Raw genomic sequence first — 23,315 nt, forward strand, 5'->3', positions numbered from 1 at the left:
CAAATATATCCAAAGAAACAAGATCTGCAGCTAATTCCCTATCTCCAATGTGAACTATACATCCCCTATACACCATATCAGTGTCTATTGCATCCCCTATAGGTGTTGATACAGATAAAGGATACTCTAACAAAGTAGGTGGTGTACTAAATCTCATGGAAAAGTATGGAGAAACAAAGGAATGACTAGAACCAGTATCAAACAGTACTCTAGCATCAAATGAGCAAATAGGAAGTGTACCTGTCACTACTGCATTAGATGCCTGAGCATCCTACTGAGTTAAAGCAAAAACCCTAACTTGACCTCTACCACCAGATGTCTGTCCCTGAGTTTGAGTAGATCCTCTACCACCAGAACCTCTACCACCCTGACCACGACCACCAAAGCCCTGACTTCTACCACTATACTGTGAAACTATCTGAACCTGAGAGGGAGCAAAATGTGCTGCCTGACCAGCACCCTGAGTTGTCTCACTAGTAGGATAGTCTTGGCTACGGTGTCCTAGCTGTCCATAACCAAAGCATGCTCCAGTGACCCAATGACAAGTGCCCTTATGTGGCTTACCATAATGCTGACAAGGAGTGGTAATAGGCTCAGTGCTAATCTGGTTATAACGAGCATTCCCTGCATAAGTCCTCTGCTCACGTCCCTGACCAACTCTAGATTAATGTGCCCATTGCCAACTGTAGACTGAGAACCCTGCTTATTATCCTGATAAGAACCCTGATGACTTTATCCTCTATTAAATTGATTACCTTGACTATCTTTCTTAAACCGCTTGTGCTGCTTACGAACCCAACGTTCATCATCATACATCTCCATCTGTCTAGCCCGATCAACTACCTCCTCATATTTAGGTAGTCATAAAGGAGCTACACGATCAATTAGCCTGTCTCGTAAGCCCCTTTCAAACCTGCGAGCCTTCTACTCCTCATTTGGAATCAAGTGTTTACCAAAACGGGATAATTTGGTAAACTTCATCTCATACTCTGTAACTGTCATTTTACCTTGCTTCAAGGTTTCAAACTCCAAAGCCTTAGCCTCTTGAACACTAGGAGGGAGAAATTGCTCTAAGAAGAGAGAGTGAAACTCAGGCAAGAGGATAGAACCTTCAGGTCGCCCATTCTTTTTAGAGATATAGCACTCACGAGCAACTCCCTTAAGCTAATTTCCTGCCAACATCACCATCCTAGCACTACTGCAACCTATAGTGTCATAACACCTCTCCATGTCATCTAGAAAATCTAAGGGATTAGCTAATGCATCCTATCCAGTGAACTCCTTTGGTTTTAGCTTGAGAAAGTCTGTAGAGTCAAGGAATCAAGCCCTATCCTGAGCTGGTGCTGAAATAAAGCCAACCACTTGTTGCTGTGGTTGAGTTGTAAGGTACTCAATTATAGTATTAATAGCACGATTCACTGCATGCAATCCCGCTGCCAGATCTGCCACAGTAACTTGACCAGCTCTAGCTGCTTGAGCTGCAGTAGCTAATTAGAATGGTTGTGCCCTAGTCTTAGCCATAGGCGTCTGTTCAGATGTCTGATTAATAGTTTGAGGTGGTACCTCCCCTGTTGGATCAAGGTTTGCACCATTAAAACCCTTGGCCCTAGTTCTCCTCTTACATCTAACAGACCCAAGCACCTATTCATTTTAATAAACAAGCATTAAATTTGAAAATGTGAGCTAAATTAAGACAGGTAAAAAGGTACGAAGGACGCAAACATCTAAAGCAATGATAAACTAAAAAGATGTTAAGGATCTTATGCTCCGCAAGTTTACTAGACCTCAACCTTGCTCTGATACCAACTTTGTCATGATCCAAAATTCTAAACCGTGACCGGCGCATAATTTAAGTATTCTTAAATCATGCAAGCCTTATCAGAGTATCTTGAATGAATATATTGTCACTTACTAATCCCAAAAAATAGACAAAATCCAAATAAACAAAATGCTGAATAAACATAATAAATATCCCATAAGTAAGTTGCGGAGTCTCTACAGATTTCAAATAAAAACTTAAACTGTTTAATAAACTAAACTAATTATTAACCCGAGAAAACATGAATTCGGGCATACCATGAGAACAAATCAAATATTGTCCCTCTCCAGAAAATGGACTAAATATTTGGATCAACTGTAGAATTCTACTGATATAAAACAGATAACAGACAGAGAAAACGTGGTTTGAGCTAAATGCTCAGTGAATGATAATTATAACACACAACGGAATAGAAACAGGCAGACGCTTGATTAATTTCATAATAAATTTTTAATTTAATAAAATCATGCTTATACTGTCAAAATCATTAATAAAATAATTTCATAAAATATATATATAAAAAAAATTCATTCAATAAAAATTTTATGGTACAGTGCATCAGAGTGATGATACCCCACATCACCAAAGGCCAGATGGTAAGAGCGCTACCAGATATTAGATACCTTCCTCCTCCTTCACAGATATCAATGCATATGATAATAATGCAAACCATAAACTACAATGATGCATGACTCGACATTGCAACCTAATATCGTGATAGTCTATACGATGGGGCTAGATAACAGAAACAGATACTGGGCACAGGTGCCAATTCAAAACAGAAAATTAATTTGTACAAATCAATCAAAATCAATAAAAAATTTCAGATAGCAAATAATAACTGATAGTGCAATTCCAATAGTTTATTTCAATAATTTCAGAGAGTCAATAAGATCAAATCAATCTCAAATCAATTCAGTGTAACACATCGATAAATTTTATAGTCAAATATCAATCAATATAAATATATTAAAGAACTGTTCCCAAAATCCTAATGGCTCTAATGCAAAGATAGTTGACAAAATCAATTACTTAATCAAAATTGAAATAAAATTCAATAATAAAATAAAACTCTAGAAAATCACATGTAAAATAATTATTAAAATATTTATTTAAAATTTCATTTAATAACAAACTTAATGCTAAGAAATTTTAAAAGGAACTAAAACGGTGCCATGTACTATAATTACCACACACCTGGAACCTCTAAGACAATGGTTATTTTCAATGGACGAGAGACAATTTCAACTAACAGATTGAATATTCGAATCTCCTATGCACCCAAAATACAAAAGAGAAATATTAAATAACAATAAAATAAAATTATATATATATTTATAAAAGAGAGAGTTTTGTCTGGGTCGTTTCTTCATTCTTCATCTACGTTCACCGAGATCGTCTCTGCTCATCCACCGAATTTAATATATATATATATATATATATATATATATATATATATATATATATATATATATATATATATATATATATAATCTAAATTCAATGTTATTTTCTCACATTACTCATGATCAACCCAATTCAATATCAATGATTAAAGAAGAAAAAAAAAATGAATTTCTAAAGTAGTTGTAACAAATCAAGTAAAGAAAATAAAATCAAATTCACCCATTATTGAACAAAGAATGAGAATTTTTACCTTGAAAACAGAATCGAAGATGATGAATAGAGAAGTAAAAATTTAGGGATTCTCTACCCACATCAAATTATAAATTGTAAATTTATATATATATATATATATATATATATATAACAATAAATAAAAGATAATGAAAATACCTGTTGAGAGTATTTAGTAGAAAAAAGGAGGTGACAAACAGGTTTTGAGAGCAAAGTTTAGCAGAAGAGATGATTAGGGTATATATATTTCAAGAGTTCTATTAGGTGTAAAATGAGATAAGAGTTATTATTGAATTAGGTTGTTCAGATTACATATATATTTAATTTTAAAATATATATATATATATATATATATATATATAAACAGGCCATCCAATAAAATATTTTTTATCTTATTTTATTTTATTTTATTTCTAGATAAATATTTTAAATTATTGTTAGATAATTAAAATAAATAAATAGATAAATATTGGGTTCCCACAAAATTTTGCATAGGTAACATGTAATTTATTTTTCATACCATTTAATTGGTGGACACATTAATAAATCTATTCATACAAAGTATATTTTTATTATTTTTAATTTGTAATTATTTTTAAATTTTATAAATGTTTTTCTAAAATATAAACATATTTAATTTAATTAATTTTATGATAATTATAAAAATATTATCATAGAATTTACTAATATTTAAACTATATTATTTAAAATTTATCCTTCTTAAAATTGAAAGTTGATAATTTAGAAATAATCAATATGAAATTAAAGTGTAATAATTTTTTATTACATATTAAAATAACGTCAAAATTAAAAATAAATAGGAAAATTAGGATTCTTTTAAGAATTGAAGATAATTAACTCTTTTTATAATTGCATGTCTAAACAATAAGTATCAAATTTATATACTATTATAATTAAAATAATATAATTTATATATAATACAATGTAAAATTTTAAATTCAATAATAATTTTTGGTCTTATCACTTTTAATACAATTTTCTTTTTTCTTTTTTTTTTTTATGAAAGATATGTTAATTTGGCTTTTTATTGAACTTTTAATCTTGTTTAGTTTTTCATTAATAATCTAACTATATTTTATAAAATACAAATTAATAATATTAGTATATAAACTTCCTACTATATTAATATTTCTAAATTTTATTCAATTAGGATTCATATTAATTAATTAACTAATTAATATTTTTATGGCAATTAAATTAAAATTATATTAAATATATAAAAGATTTTTTTTCATTTAAAAATTCGCTCCCTCATTTCTATATTTATATATATTATAGATAGATATATGATAAATTAATTTTATATCTTTATAAATTTTTTTATAATAATTTTTTTAAATTAATGACACAAGATACTTGATAAACAATTATTCCTAATAAATAATGTATAATATGTATTATTTTTGAATCTTAAGTTATAAACACATCATAGAAATAGATAGCGAATAGTTGTCATGAGAATCTACTCTAAATATATTAATTAATAGCACTGTAGCAGTAAAAAAGTAAAACAACAACACACTAAATTTACCTGTGCATCGAATGTAAGGATTGCCCTCGTACCCATGGTCGCAATAACAACGGAATAGTACCTCATTAATAATGTGTGGCAATCCATGGTTTCCGAGTAATCACCATTCCATAGGCTTCCCGTTCCGTTCGAATTGACCATCCATTCTAGTACCATCGGAAAATTGACTCTTGGATCCTTTTCTATCTAGGAATGCCATAATGATCCTGCTAGAAATGCCAGGTTGCAACCATCTGTGCTTTGATTACCATCTAGGGCCCGTAAACTTGGATTGAAAACCTGAAGGGATGAAGGTATGCTCATCTGACAGCAATCGGTACCTCTACAATAATAGTCCATTATCCAATAATTACTTCTGGAATCCTCTTCTATGAGATTAGGAAGAATTTTTCTCCAATCAACATACTTCTGGCTAAGGCATGTTGACTCACACCCAAAGCGTTGGAGGGGATTATCGATCATTAAAGCAAGGGTGTTGCAATCTACTGCAATGTACGCGTTATAGTCGGAAATAAAGAAAGGACTTCCTGTCAAATTGAAAGGCAGATCGGTCTCCTGCCGGAACAATTGGAGGATATTATTGGACTTTTGGCAGTAACTCTGCCGCCAGCATCAATATTGAATACCTTCATTTTGATTCTACTTAGAAGAGCTCTAGGATGCCCATTGACACTTTCGTTGCACTCAATCTCAAACCATTCGTTCAAATAACAATTCTTCTTACCCATTCCGAAAGGGTATGGAATGTTTATATTTCCTCAATGGTCTGTACAGTTAGGCTTTGCAATAGGTACCTCTGCTATTGCCAACTGAATATAGTTAGCAATAGTGCCAAGCTGAAACTAACTTCAGACACTAATTGCGCACTCATATTTGCCTTTTTCCTTTTAAAAAAAATTTGGTTTTTCTCTTGAGAGCCTTTTGAGTTCAAGAAGCTAAACAATATCTACCTTTATAGAAATTAGAAACTGGAGAATAAAGGTGTTTCATGGCAACTTATCAATTAAGTAGCGAGGAAAGGACTCGGTCGTCTCTAGACCAAAAAAATATTAATAATAACAATAAATATTGTGGAAACAAAGTTGATAGAATTTTGAAACGGTGGTAAGAAGAGTGAACTTTGCGTACGGTGACCCAAAACTTGAAATTGATATGCATTTGCTGAAAAAGACAAAAATACAAGACTTCCTAGCATGCATGCAGGGGAGGCAGTTGTGTAATCTATAGACTATAGCATGTGTGCATTTTACAAGTCTTTGGACAATATATAGTACTAAAAACACATGGAGAAGTTGTGCAACCATATGCATTTTTTGCCACTTTTAAAGCTCACTTTTCCAATTTTCTTGACAATAATTACACTGCTGGCTATATGTATGCCTAAGCGAAGCTCTTGGAGTTCTATTATAATTAATAATCAAAGTGTAGTATATTCATTGTGTATATATATATTGAATTTTTTTTAATTTACAGTTTTATTCTAAAATATAATTTTCAAAATATAGAGACCAATTAATTAATTTTATTAAAATAAAGAGACTAAATAATAGTTTAACCGACTTTAAAATCGATTGACCAGAAAAAAAATTGATAAAGAGATTAAAGATTATAATAAAGTAAAATATAAAGACTAAATAATATAGTTTTCAAAATGTAAGTACTAAATAGTTAATTTCATTAAAATAAAAGGATTAAATAATAATTTTTTTTTCTTATTAATTATGTATTTTCATTAAAAGATGAATATAATCGACTTGCAGCATTGGACAGATCTAAAATTTCAACCAACCATGCATAAAAGCAAAAGGAAAATATTAATTTGCAACATCATAATCACACATTAAAATTATTGGGTTTTAATAGTTTTTATGAAGGTCGACTGTTGATTTTTGAAACCCAGTGCAAATTTTAAATCACTTTAGACCATTGATTTCCTGATACCATTCAAATAAGAATCTGGAAAAATCTCTAGTGCCTTATAAATTTATAAAGATAGACTAATTCAGTTTTAAAAATATAAAAATTTAATCATTAATTATGGAAACATCATAATCTACTTATCTCATATTTGACTGTATCATAACTAGTGAAATATAGTACTTAAAATGGATGAATGGACCTTATTAATTTATAAAGATATACTAATTCAGTTTTAAAAATATAAAAATTTAATTATTAATTATGAGAAATCACAATGATAAAATTGTAATAATTCACCTAAAAACAAACCTAGAAATTAAAAAGTAGGGAAATTTTCTTTTTGATGATAAAATAACAAGAAAATGAAGAAATTAAAAGAGAAGCCATTATTTCATAATCTGATTCATGCATTCAATTAAGGGGTTTGGAATTGTTGTTAAAAGGTTAAAAAATTATTTTATTAAAAAAGCATTATTTTATATGTTTTTGATCTAAGATAATTCAAGTTATTTTAATAATTGGGTTTAGCTTATCCCTTTTCACCAATGTGGGTTATGAGTTCCATGGATTTCACAAACAATACGGTCCAATTATTAAAATAATTTAGATTAATCATTTTAAACCTACTGATTTTGACTTAAAAGTTATTTAAGCTAATTGGATACATCAATGAAATATCAAGTTTTTACGAGTTTTATGAACACCAAATCCCAACCACTAAAATAACTAGGTCATTATGCACATAGAGAGGACTGAGGTGTTGCAGCCTGTATACTACAAATAAACAGTCCCTGCTGGAAAATGTGAGAAGGATTTCCTGTAAAATTCAATCATTCTTGCTTTCTTCAAGTCTTTCTCTTGAGAGTACTCTTTGAGATCTGGAAAGATGCTTTTAAAGAAGCTGCTTTACTCTAAATTATGTTAAAACGATATGATTTGTTCATCCAAACATCAATTTCATGCAAATTGTTAAATAATTAATTGTTAAAGACATTTATAAAATTATACAGTTTCAAATAATCAAATTTCAATAAATTTAAAATAATAGTGATATTTATGTTAATTTTTATATTTATAAAAAATAAATAATATGATCCCGTGTCCATGGTTCCTCAATTAAATTTAGTTATCACATGTTTCTAATGAAAAATATATATCATGTTGTTTATATACAAAAAGATATTATGCTTATTTTTTTAGATGGTCATGCTTAAATATTGTATAATAGAATATATATATATTTTTATTTTTTTAGAATTTCATAATCCTAATTAATATGAACAGTTTACCTTTAATCAAAATAAACTTAATTTATTAATGAATAAAAAGGGTTTATTAATAAACAGTATTTATTAAATTATATAACATTTTAAATCTTTAATTATTTTAACTAATGAAAAAGGAACAAAAAGTAAATAGTGGGACGAAACTATTAAACAACTAAATATTTAGAACTAACTAATTCAATTTCAAAAAAATAAAAACAAAAATTAAGCTTTTGCCTTTTATTTTCTGCATTGAAGGATATTACATTTTTTTTTTAAATCTTATATTTAAACATAATATTATGTCATAATCAGTGAAATATGCAACTCAAAATAGATGGAATGACCTTATTAATATATAAGAATGTACTCAATTAAATAAACTAACCTAATTTGATTTAGTATATATCACTTCTTTCAAAGATTCAATTTTAAATCTTTACTCCTCTAATTTATGCAATATAAATAGAAATATAATCTTATAATTATGCTAGTTAATAATATCTATATAATTATATAGTTTACTTACCATAACTAATCATCGTCTATATCCTATATAAAGAAATCATATCATCTATGAATGTACGTTTTTTCTCCTTAATCAATCTAATACATTGTTTTTTTATATTAACTCTAACTTGAGTGTCGGAGGGTCTTCATCGGATCCATATCAGGTCGACCTTTGACCTATTTATTTTCTATTTTGCAGGTTCATACCCACAAAAAATTTTCATGGAACACAATAGTGGCATCGTCTATGGAAAACTACATAAGAAGCTATGTCTCTTTCTTATATTCTTTATATTCCGAACTCAAAATGAGAGAATAAACTAAGTAAGAAGATGACTTGTGGTTTGCAACAACCCAGCCAAAAATTTTTTTATTATGCTCAGCAAATTTCTAAATTTACTTAAGTCTGATCTAAAAAAATTTTATTTACAGTCACATGAATTTTGTTTTAAACTTGTTTGAAGCCTTTATATCCTATTGGATGATCAATCAATGACATTCTTCTTGTAGCAAGTATAAATACTTTATCATCACATCACTCTTTCTTCTTTGCTATTACATGCCTATATATAAACCCATGTGATTCAGGTAATATTTTCATATTTTATTTTACAAAGATTTGACATTAAAAAAAAAAAAAAAAAAGAGAAAACCATCACATTTTTAATTGCTATGGAGTATTTTTAATAATTTAAAAATTGACGGGAGGTCATTGTGAAGTTCCAAAACTTTCAAATTATTTGAGCTTATAAAAATTCTTATTTAATAAGTTTTACAGAATTGTTAATGTTTCTATGGTAAGGAAATAGTCTTGATTTATGCTAATAACTATAAAAGAGCCACATTTAATAAGTTCATCACCGCACCTTCTGGTTTGTATTTTGGACCATTGCTGTGTTTTGTTGAAATGACCTATAATGCTTCTAATCAATATTATATGAATTTTAGTCAATTTCTTGAGAAAAAAATTCTATTACTTTCAAAATTAAATTCATTGCTTGACTTAAATGAATAGAAATTATGATTGTATTTTATTTTAATGGGACTTGAAAAAGTTATATGATTTTAAAAATTAATTTTTAAAATTATTTGGGAGCAATAGCATAAACTCCACTAAATTAAATTATAATCCAAGTTTATCCTCAAGATGAATAGTAATTAGAGACATGTGAAGTTATTTTAAAATTTATTGCTCTAATTTCCATTATCTAGCATTACTTTTGATTTTTATTTAGCTCCTACTTACCCATGTATAAATGAATATATGTTTATGAATAACATATCACTCTCAAATATTCTTTAAACTTAAAGGCCTTTATTTTTTATCAAAATCAATTGGTAAATCCCTTGGAAATGCACATTATACATTCCATTTATAATATTATTTATTGAGAAATTTGGATAAATCTACAATATGCATTATATGGATTATCTTCATGAAAATGTTTGTACAAACATTATTTTTACAGACAATTTCAAAAAGCCAATAGCTCTAAAGCGATAATTTGCCATTATCAAGATTATCATGGCAACTATCTACCAAACTAAAAATAAATTGAGGGTGTTTAGCCTATCTATGGCAATAATCCATCAGGCTAAATAAAGGGTGCTTGGCCCATTAATAGTTATAATATGTTAGGCTAAATAAACTAAGGATGCTTAGCCCATCCACAGCGATAGTCCACTAGTTTAAATAAATAGTGTTTATCCCATCCATGATGATAGTCTGCCAGAGCTAAAAAATAAAAGTGTTTAGCCTACTCAAATTAATAGTTTACCAGACTAAATAAATGAAAGTATAAGCCCACCTGAAGTGATAGTCCATAGTCTACACTCCAAAAAACTATAAGTTGATGGTCAAAACTTTATTGTCTAAGTACAACGAACCTAAAGATTCGTGACTAAATGGGGCTAATGATATAGCTCCTTTGTACACACACACACACACACACATATAACCCAGTAACTCGTGTTTTTGGATAGCCCATGAGTTTAATCATATTTAATAGTTCAGTCATGAGATTCGTTTAGTCGGTTCAACCACTGAAAGACCTACTCAATAAAAGGAAAGAATTTTGATTAAAAATAATCAATTTTAATAGGATCGTCAAATATAGCAATGCCTATAATTATGCACTATAAATAGAAATATAATCCTATAATTATGTTAGCTAATAATATCTATATAATTATATAATTAACTTATTATAACCAATCATCATCTATATCCTATATAAAGAGATCATATCATCTATGGATGTATGTTTTTCTCCCTAATCAATTTAATATATCATTCTCTCATATTAACTTTAACTTGAGTGTCAAAAGGTTCTCACTAGGAACACCCTGGTAGATCTCTAACCCATTCGTTATCTATTTTGCAGGTTTATATCTGCAAAGAATTTTTGTGGATCGCAATAGCTACTGTACTGGGTATCTCTGAATTCATTAATATAAATCTATTGCCTCCACTCTTGTCGTATATTCTTGTGAGATTGAAATTAGCAATCTAGGCTCCTTAGTCTATCAAAATCCCTCTCTAACTTGAGAACTACCTTCAATGAGTAAATTCAATTAAAACTACTATATAAGGCCTATTGATTTCTTTAGGCACTCTTGAAAATCAAGACAGGAATGAGTAATACAATCAGCCAAAGCTCTCCAACATTTATTATTTGCTTTAATGGGAAATCAAATCGAATTAAGACAAGACTAGTAACCAATTTTGCAACAGTTCTCTTCATTTTTCCCAAACTAGAATATGATTGTTGCTGTAGCTTAAAATTTGCGACCTGCAATGTCTTGAGCTAAATTCAATGAGATGATTGAGATTACTCTACCTTGATAGCTAATAACGGATTATTAATAGTTGTTGCTGATAGCTCACTGTAATTGATATATCTTAAATGTTTAATAAAATTATGTCTTTTTATTAGTTGTGGTTACTGTTATATAAAAAAATAATTAACAATGATATATATCATATTATTTAATTTATTATTAAAATAGACATGTAATTATTAATTTATTATACAACATAATAAAAATATAATTATTTTGTAAGTATATATAAAAATGAACATTTTAATTATCATATTTATAATATTTTATAATTATTTATTATAATTTTAAAATATTTATTGGTACAAAAAATTATTCTAAAGACATTATAATTAATAAATTTTTAAAAGCATAATATAATTTAAATAAAAAATCAAATCAGCTATCAACTTATATAAAACAGCTATATCAGCCATCATTGGTGTCAATAAATCAAACACCCACAAAGATTCAACAAGAAAATGAAAATGAGCAAATATCCCAACGAGACAAATCTCCCTAGCAAGAGAACAATTCTTACCCCAATAATTCTGCTGAAATCTTCATAAATTCTTCCCCCCTCTTTCGGTTATGGCCCTTCTATTTAAGCTACCAGCTCCTGAATTTTGTTATGCATTTCGAAGAGTCATTCCCTCCTTAATACCCTCTTAACAGATTAACTTCTTTGCCAGCATATTTCTAGATCCTTCCTCTACTTGATAGTTTTAGACATGGATCTCCATTTTCTAGACTTCTATCATATTCTCAAAATTTAACTATCTAAGAATATCACTTATAAACTGAAAATACGCAGAAACAGAGTTTGAGCATACTGATTCGAGAAACAGAATGCATCTTTGGGTCCGAAACATCAAATTACCTTAGCAGTCAAACTTCACGTTTTCTTTTCCTATAGACAGAACTTCAAAGGGCCATATTTCAACACGTATCCGAAGGAATACGTGTGGCATGCTGACGTGGCATGTGTGCACAGAGGATGCTCTGCCGGTTCATGGCGGTGGTATCATCCAACAATGGGGTTTTGCGTTGACGAGGACATAACTCATCAAAATTTGGGGACCACGATGGAACATTACTCAACTCATCAAAATTCAACTATTTTGGCGATGAAAATTTTTCTCAATCGATTGCATTTTGAAGCTTAGGACATAGTGAGTTCACCAGTGAGGGGTACTCTCGGTGATGGTTAGCCAAACGATCGCATTGTGTACTACGGGCGAGCCTAGCGTTGCTGGGTTTGGTGTGTACTTGCCTAGCTGGATGCTGGGCTTGAGCCTGATCCAATTTGTTTTTTTTTTTTATTTTTAATTTTTCTAAATTTTGAAAATTCATCCAAATTTTGACGTCGAATCTTTTTTTCCAAGCATGAAACGAGCAGTTCATGCTTGATGAATTGACAAATCATAAACTTAAGGACTTCCTATTATTTTAGATCAAATGGTATTGTGAATAAATTCTTGAATATCATAAAATTAATATTCAATTCGAGTTTAACTGAAGTTTTCGGTTAAAAATAAGTAAATAAAATAGAAGTGCATATTTATATGTTTACAGAGAAGTTAATTTTAGTGCAGACCAATTATAGCTAACTTTGCAAAGTCTTTTCTGGTGAAAATTCATCATTGATATCGTCCCTTTTAGAGGATAATTTATATCTTATCACTGTATTCTATTCCATGTAAGTATATAATATGAAATGACAATGTAATAATAAATAAACACATTTATAATTTTTTTTTTAAAATTGCATAGTAATTATATAGGATTTTAATTTTTTAAAATTCACTTGTGCATATATAATTACTTGTTCCAGATTTATCATTTCATGTAAATCTCTGTACCTTTGATGGGAAAAAAATGCAGGAGTTAAAAGGGAAGACTTGCAAGAAAAGTCATTATTTCTTAGTCAATACATTCACTCAAGTTTTATTGAAATTTTAACTCTCAACTTTTTTATGTATATATAGAAATAAATATGTGAGTCTCACTTATTTTATGTGTGAATCTTATTATATATATTATATCATAAGTTCAAGATAAACAAAATCTAAATAAAAATTTCCCATACAACAATACATATATATTATTTAGGTATTTTTTCTTTGCATAATTGGTTACTACTTGGACTAAAACTCAAGCCCTAGAGATCAGCTAAAACTCTTTAGTTGTTATTTAGGTTCTTTGATTAGCTAGTTTCTTCAACAACTTCCATACAAAAGAGAAAAAACAAGGAAATAGTATAGGACCAGTCTGAGAAACAAAATGAAACATATGCTTTGATAGAAATATACATAGCTCTCCTTTTTTTTATTATCAAAATTATAATAATAAACAAGGAAAAACTTAGTAAAGACATCGCCAATTAACCCAGACCAATAGGTTTCCCCTTTATATCCGACCAAAGTAACAGCATGCTAAGTAAAAAACCTAGCAAGAAAGATACACCGCACTACACTGTCGAACCAAGAGACAAAAAATACCAGAGGCCAAGATGCATACAATCAAGTTCTATAAGTAATCAATATTATTACATATTTTGCAAAGCAAGAACTAATATTATATATTCTAGAGTTTCGTCAACTATCATAGAAGTGTAATCTTCTTGTTTACCAAGTTCTGTTAGCAATCAATGGTTCAAAGATATCAATTGTTACAGCTTCAACACTGCTAAAATCACAAGCAACTGAAGTAGTAACATCATCCATCCCCAACATAATTATTTCAGCAGCCTCTTTAGTATTTTCAGTCTCTTTAGTTTTTTGTTGAACATTCAACTTATAACTTGGTGATACTCGAATCCTTTCCAACTCTATTGCAACTTCTTTCATTGAAGGTCGTTTCTTTCCATTCAAATTTAGGCATCTTAGGGCCACATTAGCTACTGCAACAATTTCTTGTTCATGGCAATCCTCCATAATGCGAATATCAACAATGTCAAAAAGTTTGCTCTCTTCCATTAAAAGCATGAAATGTGTGGCAAGACTCATTGTTTCTTGTGAGCTACTTGAACAAATTGGCTTTTTTCCGCTTAAAAGCTCTACCAGAACTACTCCAAAACTATAAACATCACTCTTATCTGTAAATTGGCTAGATTGGAAGTACTCTGGATCCAAATAACCAAAAGTGCCATGCACATGAGTTGTCAAATGAGTTTGATCAATAGCAATTGATCTTGAAGTTCCAAAATCTGATACTTTTGCTCGGTGCTTCTCATCTAAGAGTATATTTGTGGATTTAATGTCACGATGATAAACTGGAATAGAAGCTGCTGAGTGCAAATATGCAAGTGCCCCAGCAATTTCACTAGCAATGCGTACTCTCATTTCCCATGGTAATGAAGACTCCTCATTTTGGTAATGGAGATAATGGAAAAGAGATCCATTAGGTATGAATTCATAGACTAGCAAAGGAACTTCAGTTTCCAAGCAGCATCCCAACAACCTAACAACATTCCTGTGATTGATTTGAGAAAGAATCACAACTTCATTAATAAATTCTTGTAGATTTTCCTCATCAACTAATTTGGACATTTTGACGGCAACAATTCTCCCATCTGCTAGCATTCCCTTGTACACAGTGCCCTGACCTCCTTGACCAAGTATTCTGTTATCATTGAAATGATCAGTGGCTTTTTCCAACTCCTTAGATGTAAATATTTTTGTTTTTTGAACACTACCATCACATGAAGTTAATTGTTGTTGTAACAGCAAGCCACCATTCCTTTTAAAGAACTTTTTTTTGAGTTCGATGTTCCTTCTTTTCTTCATACACTTGCCCAAAGTCCGAGTCCCAAAACCTATTACCAATGTTCCAATAACCCCACCTATGCACTAAACAACTCGCAAAAAAAAGAAAAGAAAACATATAAAAATCATTATTTACTAACTTAATAAAGATCAATGTAAATAAAAGAGAAAAAAATTTACTTATTCAAAGTACGCATGTAACCTAGAGAAAACGCTAGGCAAACTCATTTATAGATTCTTAAAAAAAAAATTCATTTATAGATTAATTATGATTAGATTAGCTCATATTATTTATAAATCAAAATTTTTAAAAAATAATTAAATCATATATATTTATTTATAATTATGTTAACATAAAATAATTCCATTAGTTAATTTAAGGATAACATGATATAGACTAATTAAATTTACTTAATTTTTTTTTTAGATTATAAAAATGGTAGATAATATTATAGCTCTGCATGATTAATGATATCATTCGGCAAAAGAAGACTTACCAATAAGATAATCCATTTTAGGTCAGGTACACATTTATATGATCCGGAAGTATTTACACATTTTGTTATTCCATGGCAACGACTATGCTTTTGATCTTTGCACTCATCAATATCTAATATAACAAAGTCAAAATGAAAAGAACGTGTGAATGAAAAAGAATAGTACCATTCTAGTAATTGATAGATGGATAATAACACATTAATACCGACTAAAAGATTCTAATTAAATTGTAAGTGTATTTAATTGAGCTGTTGAATTCTCAAATAAGTCCACTTTTGTATATGAGATTTCAAACTCTAAAATAATCGATGCACATTTTCTATAATAAAAATTTTTAATTTGTTAATGTAATTTTATATATATTTATAAATTTAAGATAATAGTTATTTTAATTCATTGTTAAGAAGAATCAAATAGAAGTTTATTTGATTTTATAATAACTAATTATGGAAGCACGTATCAAATAATTTATAATTTGTAAATACTTTTTTTTATATAAATAAATAAAATCTAATCATAATAAACTTTAAATTTTTATGTAAATAAATTAGACTTTATTTTAATTTATTTAGTGATAATCTTAAAAAGCTCATTTAAAAAAATAAAGTAATAGTAAAAACTCTTAATTAAATAATTATTTAATACATTTTTAGTGAATAAATTTGTTCACCTTATGACATAATTATTTTCAAATAATTTACAATGAATTTATTATTAATTATAATACTTATAATTATATTGCAAAGATTTATTATTTATAAGTATACAAAAAAATACCTAATGTGATACAAGCCATGCTATTTATCTTGAAAATTGATTAAAAATAATTACAACAAATTATCATAGTTTTAGAATAGTCATAAAATTTGCAACTTTTGATATACAATGTGAATAAGAAAATTCAATAACAAACTGATTTAGGATCAATCAAGCAAATCTTTGCTAAATTTTTTATTTTTGATATTATTTTCAACCTACTATTTATAATATAAACTAAATAACCAAAAAAAAGAGAAGAAAATTTTCAATTAAACATTTTGGCTCTGTTAAATAATATTACTATTTTAATAGTTATTAATTATTTTAGTAACTATCAATTAGCAATTAGCTATTAGATATTAACTATTAATTATTAGTCGTTTATGTAATTATTAATTAGTAGCACTCTAGCAGCTGACAAAAAAAGTTAGCACTGTAGCAGTAAAAAAGTAAAACAATATATTAAATTTACCTGTGCATCGAATGTAAGGATTACCCTCGTACCCATGGTTGCAATAACAACGGAATAGTGCCTCATTAATAAATGTGTGGCAATCAATGGTTTCCGAGTAATCACCATTCCATAGGCTTTCCGTTCGGTTCAAATTGACCATCCATTCTAGCACCATCGGAAAATTGACTTTTGGATCCTTTTCTATCCAGGAATGCCATAATGATCCTGCTAGAAATGCCAGCTTGCAACCATCTGTGCTTTGATTAACATCTATGGCCTGTAAACTTGGATTGAAAACCTGAAGGGATGAAGGTATACTCATCTGACAGCAATCGGTACCTTTACAGTAATAGTCCGTTACCCAATAATTACTTCTGGAATCCTCTTCTATGAGATTAGGAAGAATTTTTCGCCAATCAACATCCTTCTGGCTAAGACATGTTGACTCACACCCAAAGCGTTGGAGGGGACTATCGGTCATTAAAGCACGGGTGTTGCAACCTACTGCAATGAATACGTTATAGTCGGAAATAAAGAAAGGACTTCCTGTCAAATTGAAAGGCAGATCGGTCTCTCTGCCGGAACAATTGGAGGATATTATTGGACTTTTGACAGTAACTCTGCCGCTAGCATCAATATTGAATACCTCCATTTTGATTCTACTTAGAAGAGCTCTAGGATGCCCATTGACGCTTTTGTTGCACTCAATCTCAAACCATTCGTTCAAATAACACTCCTTCTTACCCATTCCGAACGGGTATGGAATGTTTATATTTCCGCAACGGTCTGTACAGTTAGGCTTTGCAATAGGTAACTTTGCTATTGCCAACTGAATAGTTAGCAATAGTGCGAAGCTGAAACTAGCTTCACAAACTAATTTCACACTCATTTTCGCTTTTTTTTTTTTTTTTTTTAAATTGGTCTTTCTTTTGAGAGCCTTTTGAGTTGAAGAAGCTAAATTATATCTGCCTTTATAGAAATTGGGGACTGGAGAGAAGAATAAAGATTTTTCTTGGCACCTTCTTAAGTTGAAGGGAAAGGACTCGGTCATCTCTAAACAAAAAGAATTATTAATAATAAAAATAAATATTGTGGAAACAAAGTTGATAGAATTTTGAAACGGTGGTAAGAAGAGTCAGCTTTAAGTACGGTGAACCAAAACTGGAAATTGATATGCATTTGCTGAAAGAGACAAAATAACAAAGACAAAATTGATATGCATATAGCATGTATGCATTTTACGAGTCTTTGGACTATATATGGTACTAAAAACACATGGAGAAGTTGTGCAACCATATGCAATTTTTTTTTTTTTTTTGCCACTTTTAAATCTCACTTTTCCAATTTTCTTGACAATAATTACGCTGCATGGCTATGACCGTGAGTGTGCCTAAGTGAAGCTCTTTGGGGCCTCAGTATTAGAAGGAATTTTAAAATGTAATATTATGGCCATTAATAATGGTGATCTCATGTGAGTACTTTTATATACACTTAATAATTATACCAAATGAATTCTTCAGTTTTAGAGTAGCAACAATATTTAAGGTTTAGACAGTTTGTTTTCAATGATATATATATATATTGTATTTTTTTAAAATCAACTAATTAATTTCACTAAAATAAAAAGATTAAATAATAGTATTTTTTTTAAAATAGTGACTAACTAATTAATTTTACTAAAATAGAGGGACTACATATTAGTTTAACTACATTAAAATCGATTGACTATAGAAAATTTGATAAAGGGACTAAAGTGAATAATGAAAATAAAATATAGAGACTAAATAACATATCTTTCAAAATATAAGGACTAAATATTTTATTTTATTTAAATAGAAAAACTAAATAATAATTTTTTCTTATTAATTATATATTTACATTAAAAAATAAATATAATCTACTTACGGTATTGGGCAGATCTAAAATTCCAACCAACCATACATAAAAAACAAAAGGAAAAATTAATTTGCAGCGTCATAATCATACATTAAAATTATTGCATTTTAACAATTTTTTCAAGGTCGACCGCTGATTTTTGAAACCCAGTGCAAATTCTAAATCACTTTCGACCATTGATTTCCTATGCCATTCAAATAAATAAGAATCTGGAAAAATCTCGAGTGCCTTATTAATTTATAAAGATATACTAATTCAGCTTTAAAAATATAAAAATTCAATCATTAATTATGACAACATCATAATCAACTTATCTCATATTTGACTGTGTCATAACTAATGGAATATAGTAATGAATGGACCTTATTAATTTATAAAGATATATTCAGTTTTAAAATATAAAATTAATTAATTATTAATTATGAGAAATCACAATGATAAAATTGTTATAATTCACCTAAAAACAAACCTAGAAATCAAAAAGTAAGGAAATTTTCTTTTTGTTGTTTAAAAAACAAGAAAATGAAGAAATTAAAAGATAAGCCATTATTTCATAATCTGATTCATGCACTCAATTAAGGGGGTTTTGGAATTGTGCTTAAAAGATAATAATAATAAAAAAAAAACTTATTTTTATTGAAAAAACATTATTTTATATAATAGATGGGTTTAGGTTATCCCTTTTCACCAATGTGGGAACAAGGGTCTCACAATAATGTGATACCTACATCGGTGAGATAAAGTTCCATGGATTTTACATACCCCACGGTCCAATTATGTTGAAAGGATAGGAATTGTAAAATTTCTTGCTGTCTTTAAGTCTTTCTCGTGAGAGTCTTTGAGATATGGAAAGATGCTTTTGCAGAAATTGGAGACACAGAATTTCTCTTCTTCCAAATTATGTTGAAATGATAGGAATTGGTCGCCCAATCGTAAATTTCATGGAAATATCTTGAATTAATTGTACATTCAATGTGCGGAATCCACTTTTATCGACAGATTTTGGCCAACAAATTAAGTCAATAAGCTATCATTCACCGAATATTAAGTAAATATCAGTATTTAATCAATAAATTTTAATTTAATAATTAATTGTTAAAGACGATTATACAATTTTAAATTTAAACTTCAGTTAAAATTCAATAAACTTAAAATAATAGCGATATTTATGTTAATTTTTTATATTTATAAAAAATAAATAATATGATCCCGTGTACATGGTTCTTCAATTATTACATGTTTCCAATGAAAAATATAATAATATTTGATAAATTTTTATACTTAAACCATTCATTTAAAACTTATATTACCATATTCACCAAGAAAATGTATTACTGAAATCCCATTGGAATTATTACTTTTCAATAAAAACTATGATCATGTTGTTTATATACAAAAAGATATCACGCTTATTTTTTAAGATGGTTATGCTTAAATATTGTATAATAGAATATATTTTCTTTTTTTTTCTTGGAATTTCATAATCCTAATTAATATGAACAGTTTACCCTTAATCAAAATGAACTTAATTTATTAATGAATAAAAAGTGTTTATTAGTAAACAGTATTTTTGAAATTTTATAATGTTTTAAATCTTTAATTATTTTAACTAATGGAAAAGAACAAGTTAATAGGGGACTAAACTATTAGACAACCAAATATTAAAAACTAACTAATTCTGTTTTAAAAATATAAAGACAAAAAAGTGAGCTTTTGCCTTTTATTTTCTGCATTCAAGGATATTACAATTTCTTTTAAAAAAAATCTCATATTTAAACATAATATTACATCATAATTAGTGAAATATGCAATTCAAAATAGATGGAGCAACCTTATTAATTTATAAGGATGTGTTCGATTAGTTAAATGATTTAATGTGGCTTGATTTCTCAACAGAATGTATATTACTCACTTAATAAATTAAAATTTAAATTTCCATTCCTCTAATTTTCTATGAAAAATTGTGTACAAATGATATGAAATTTTTCATTTTTATTTGGTTTATCTTTTATAATTTTAGTTTCTTAACCAATCTAAATCATTAGTTGCGAATTCAAGAAACATTTCTCGTCGATCAAAATCCTTCTGGCCCAGGCATGTTCACCCTCGTTGGAGGAGATTATTGGTCACTAAAGCACAGCTGTTGAAATTAGGGTAGCACTCATTTGATTCAGTTTTGAATTGAATTGATCAAATAAAATTAAAAAATTAATTAATTTTTATTTACACCCAATTAAATTGATATGTAAGAAGTAATCAAATTGAACAAAATGGATAAATATAATTTAGTCTAATTCAATTTAAAGCGAATCAAATTTATTCAAAAATCAACATCGACATGCCATTTAGAGAAGGAGAAAAGGATTACGATTAATTTACGGACTAGACCTGGATTAAGAAGTTGTATTCGACTTGACTATTTACTTTTAACTTTTAATTTAAAATAGATTTTTTAATTTATAAATTAATTTAAATATAAAATAGTTAATTATTTAATAGAATTACTTAAAATTAACTTTTAAATAATTTAAATATTTAGTTAAATGGTACTTAAAAAGTAATTTATTTTATCAAAATGATCAAAAAGGATATGTCATTGAGCGTAATGATCGTAAAAATGAGGATAATGTTGTTAATTTTAAAATGTATTAGGATAATAAAATTTCATTGTTTATAAAATAAATAAATAAATAAATAAATAAATTGTATTTTACTTATAATTTCTAATTTATGTTAAATAATTTTTTTAAATTATAAGTTAAACCAAATACTAATCTACTTATAAGTATGTTTGGCTAACTTATAAACCAAATCAAACGTCTTCTAAATATAAATCCTATAAAAAAAAATAGGTCTTTTAATTATATATTGCTTGGTTCGATTTTTTTTTAAATCTAAAAAACTGAAATTATATAAAATCTCAATTCAAACTAAATTGTCTAAAAAAAAATTAAATTAATTCAATTCAATTTGTCAGTTAAAAAAAAAAAAAACTGCATCCCTTAATTATAACCTACTGCGGTAAACCAGTGAAATTGGAGACTGAAGATTTTTCTTTGCATTTGCTACTTCTACTTCGAAATTATGTCGAAAGGATTTGGTAAATTTAGAGTTAATTTTATACTCAAGGTGCGTAACCCACTTTTTTTGACAATGCATTTTCTTTTCTATAGGTAGATTTTATTCAATTTATCTGAGTCAACACAGTTATCATTCATTGACCAGTATTTAATCAATAAATTTTAAATTAATAATATTAAAATGATTCATAAAACTATAAATTAAAATTTCAATTAAAATTTTAATAAATTAAAAAAATAATGATATTTATAATAAATTTTTTATATTTATAAGAAATAATTAATGTGGTTCCTTGTATATGATGCTTAAACTACATTTAATTCTTCGCTATTGGATGCTAAGAATATAAAATATATATTCTACTTGATATATTTTTCATGTTTAATTATTCATATAAAAATTATATTATCATATATATTAAGTAAAAAATAAAAACTAAAAATCTATTGGAATTAATATTTCGCAATATAAACTATGATCATGTTGTTTTTTTCTAACAAAAATGTTACCTATTTTTTGGATAATTAGATAATAGAAGATATTTTCTTCCTCTTATTAGAAGTTTTTTTAATTTTAATATGAATACTTTAAAATATATAAACGTGCCCCATATTACCATTGATTGCAATTAAAAAAAATTGATGAATAAAATTCTAAGTTAAAAGAAATTTACAAAGTTTTGAATTTGGATTTTAGCAAGAATTGAGTCAAATACAAATTTCTAATCGGTGAATCAAAAGTTTAACTCTGAATTTATCAATAATACGGAAATAACGACTAATTATTTAAATTTTAAAATAAAATATATCTTTTTATTTAGGCTCTATTTATTTCACATAACATGTGGGTAAATATCACATGTGATTACTCAATTTTATGAGTGCTTTCAAAAAAGTTACTAAATTTTAATTTCATTCATAAAATTTACTGAATTTTTATTTGATTTCATAAAAGTTACTGTATTGACTCAACATCATTTTATAAAGGAAATTACTTAACTACCCTTTATCTTACTACCCTCACTTATCTTCTTCTTCCTCTGCATCTAACGCCGACAATTAAAGCAATCCCCTTCTTTCTCTCTCTTTCTCCTCCCCATCACCACCACCACCACCTTATCTCCGCCCCCACACACTGCATGCCCTTTACAAAAACCTAAGTCTGTGCAGATATCTGTGTGCGTGAGAGAGGAAGAAGAGAGATAGAGATAGAATCTATGTGTGTGTGTGTACGAGAGAGAGAGAGAGAGAGGAGAAGAAGAGAATCAGAGAGAGAGGGAAGGGTAGTTAGGTAATTTTATTTTTAAAAGGGTAGTTAGGTAATTTTATTTTTAAAA

General features: G+C 28.1%; 1 protein-coding gene across 1 annotated transcript; it reads right to left on the reverse strand.

Annotated features, from left to right (window-relative positions):
* Positions 1-14,151: 14,151 nt before the first annotated feature.
* Positions 14,152-17,897, reverse strand: LOC110642712 (wall-associated receptor kinase-like 8). Its single transcript, XM_021794843.2, has 3 exons — positions 17,021-17,897; positions 15,789-15,901; positions 14,152-15,375 (listed from the first exon to the last, which is right to left on the reverse strand). Exons 1-3 carry the CDS (start codon positions 17,889-17,891, stop codon positions 14,152-14,154), a joined length of 2,208 nt encoding a protein of 735 aa, XP_021650535.1. The 5' UTR covers positions 17,892-17,897.
* Between the last annotated feature and the right edge of the window lie 5,418 nt (positions 17,898-23,315).

The sequence above is a fragment of the Hevea brasiliensis genome, chromosome 1 (assembly GCF_030052815.1).
Source record: "Hevea brasiliensis isolate MT/VB/25A 57/8 chromosome 1, ASM3005281v1, whole genome shotgun sequence".
NCBI lineage: Eukaryota > Viridiplantae > Streptophyta > Magnoliopsida > Malpighiales > Euphorbiaceae > Hevea > Hevea brasiliensis.

Coding starts and splice junctions, on each gene's coding strand:
- LOC110642712 (XM_021794843.2), bottom strand. CDS start 17,891: ATGAGTGTGAAATTAGTTTGTGAAGCTAGTTTCAGCTTCGCACTATTG. Junction 15,902..17,020: donor TCCTTACATTCGATGCACAG/GTAAATTTAATA, acceptor TTGTTATATTAG/ATATTGATGAGTGCAAAGAT. Junction 15,376..15,788: donor TAAAATGGATTATCTTATTG/GTAAGTCTTCTT, acceptor CGAGTTGTTTAG/TGCATAGGTGGGGTTATTGG.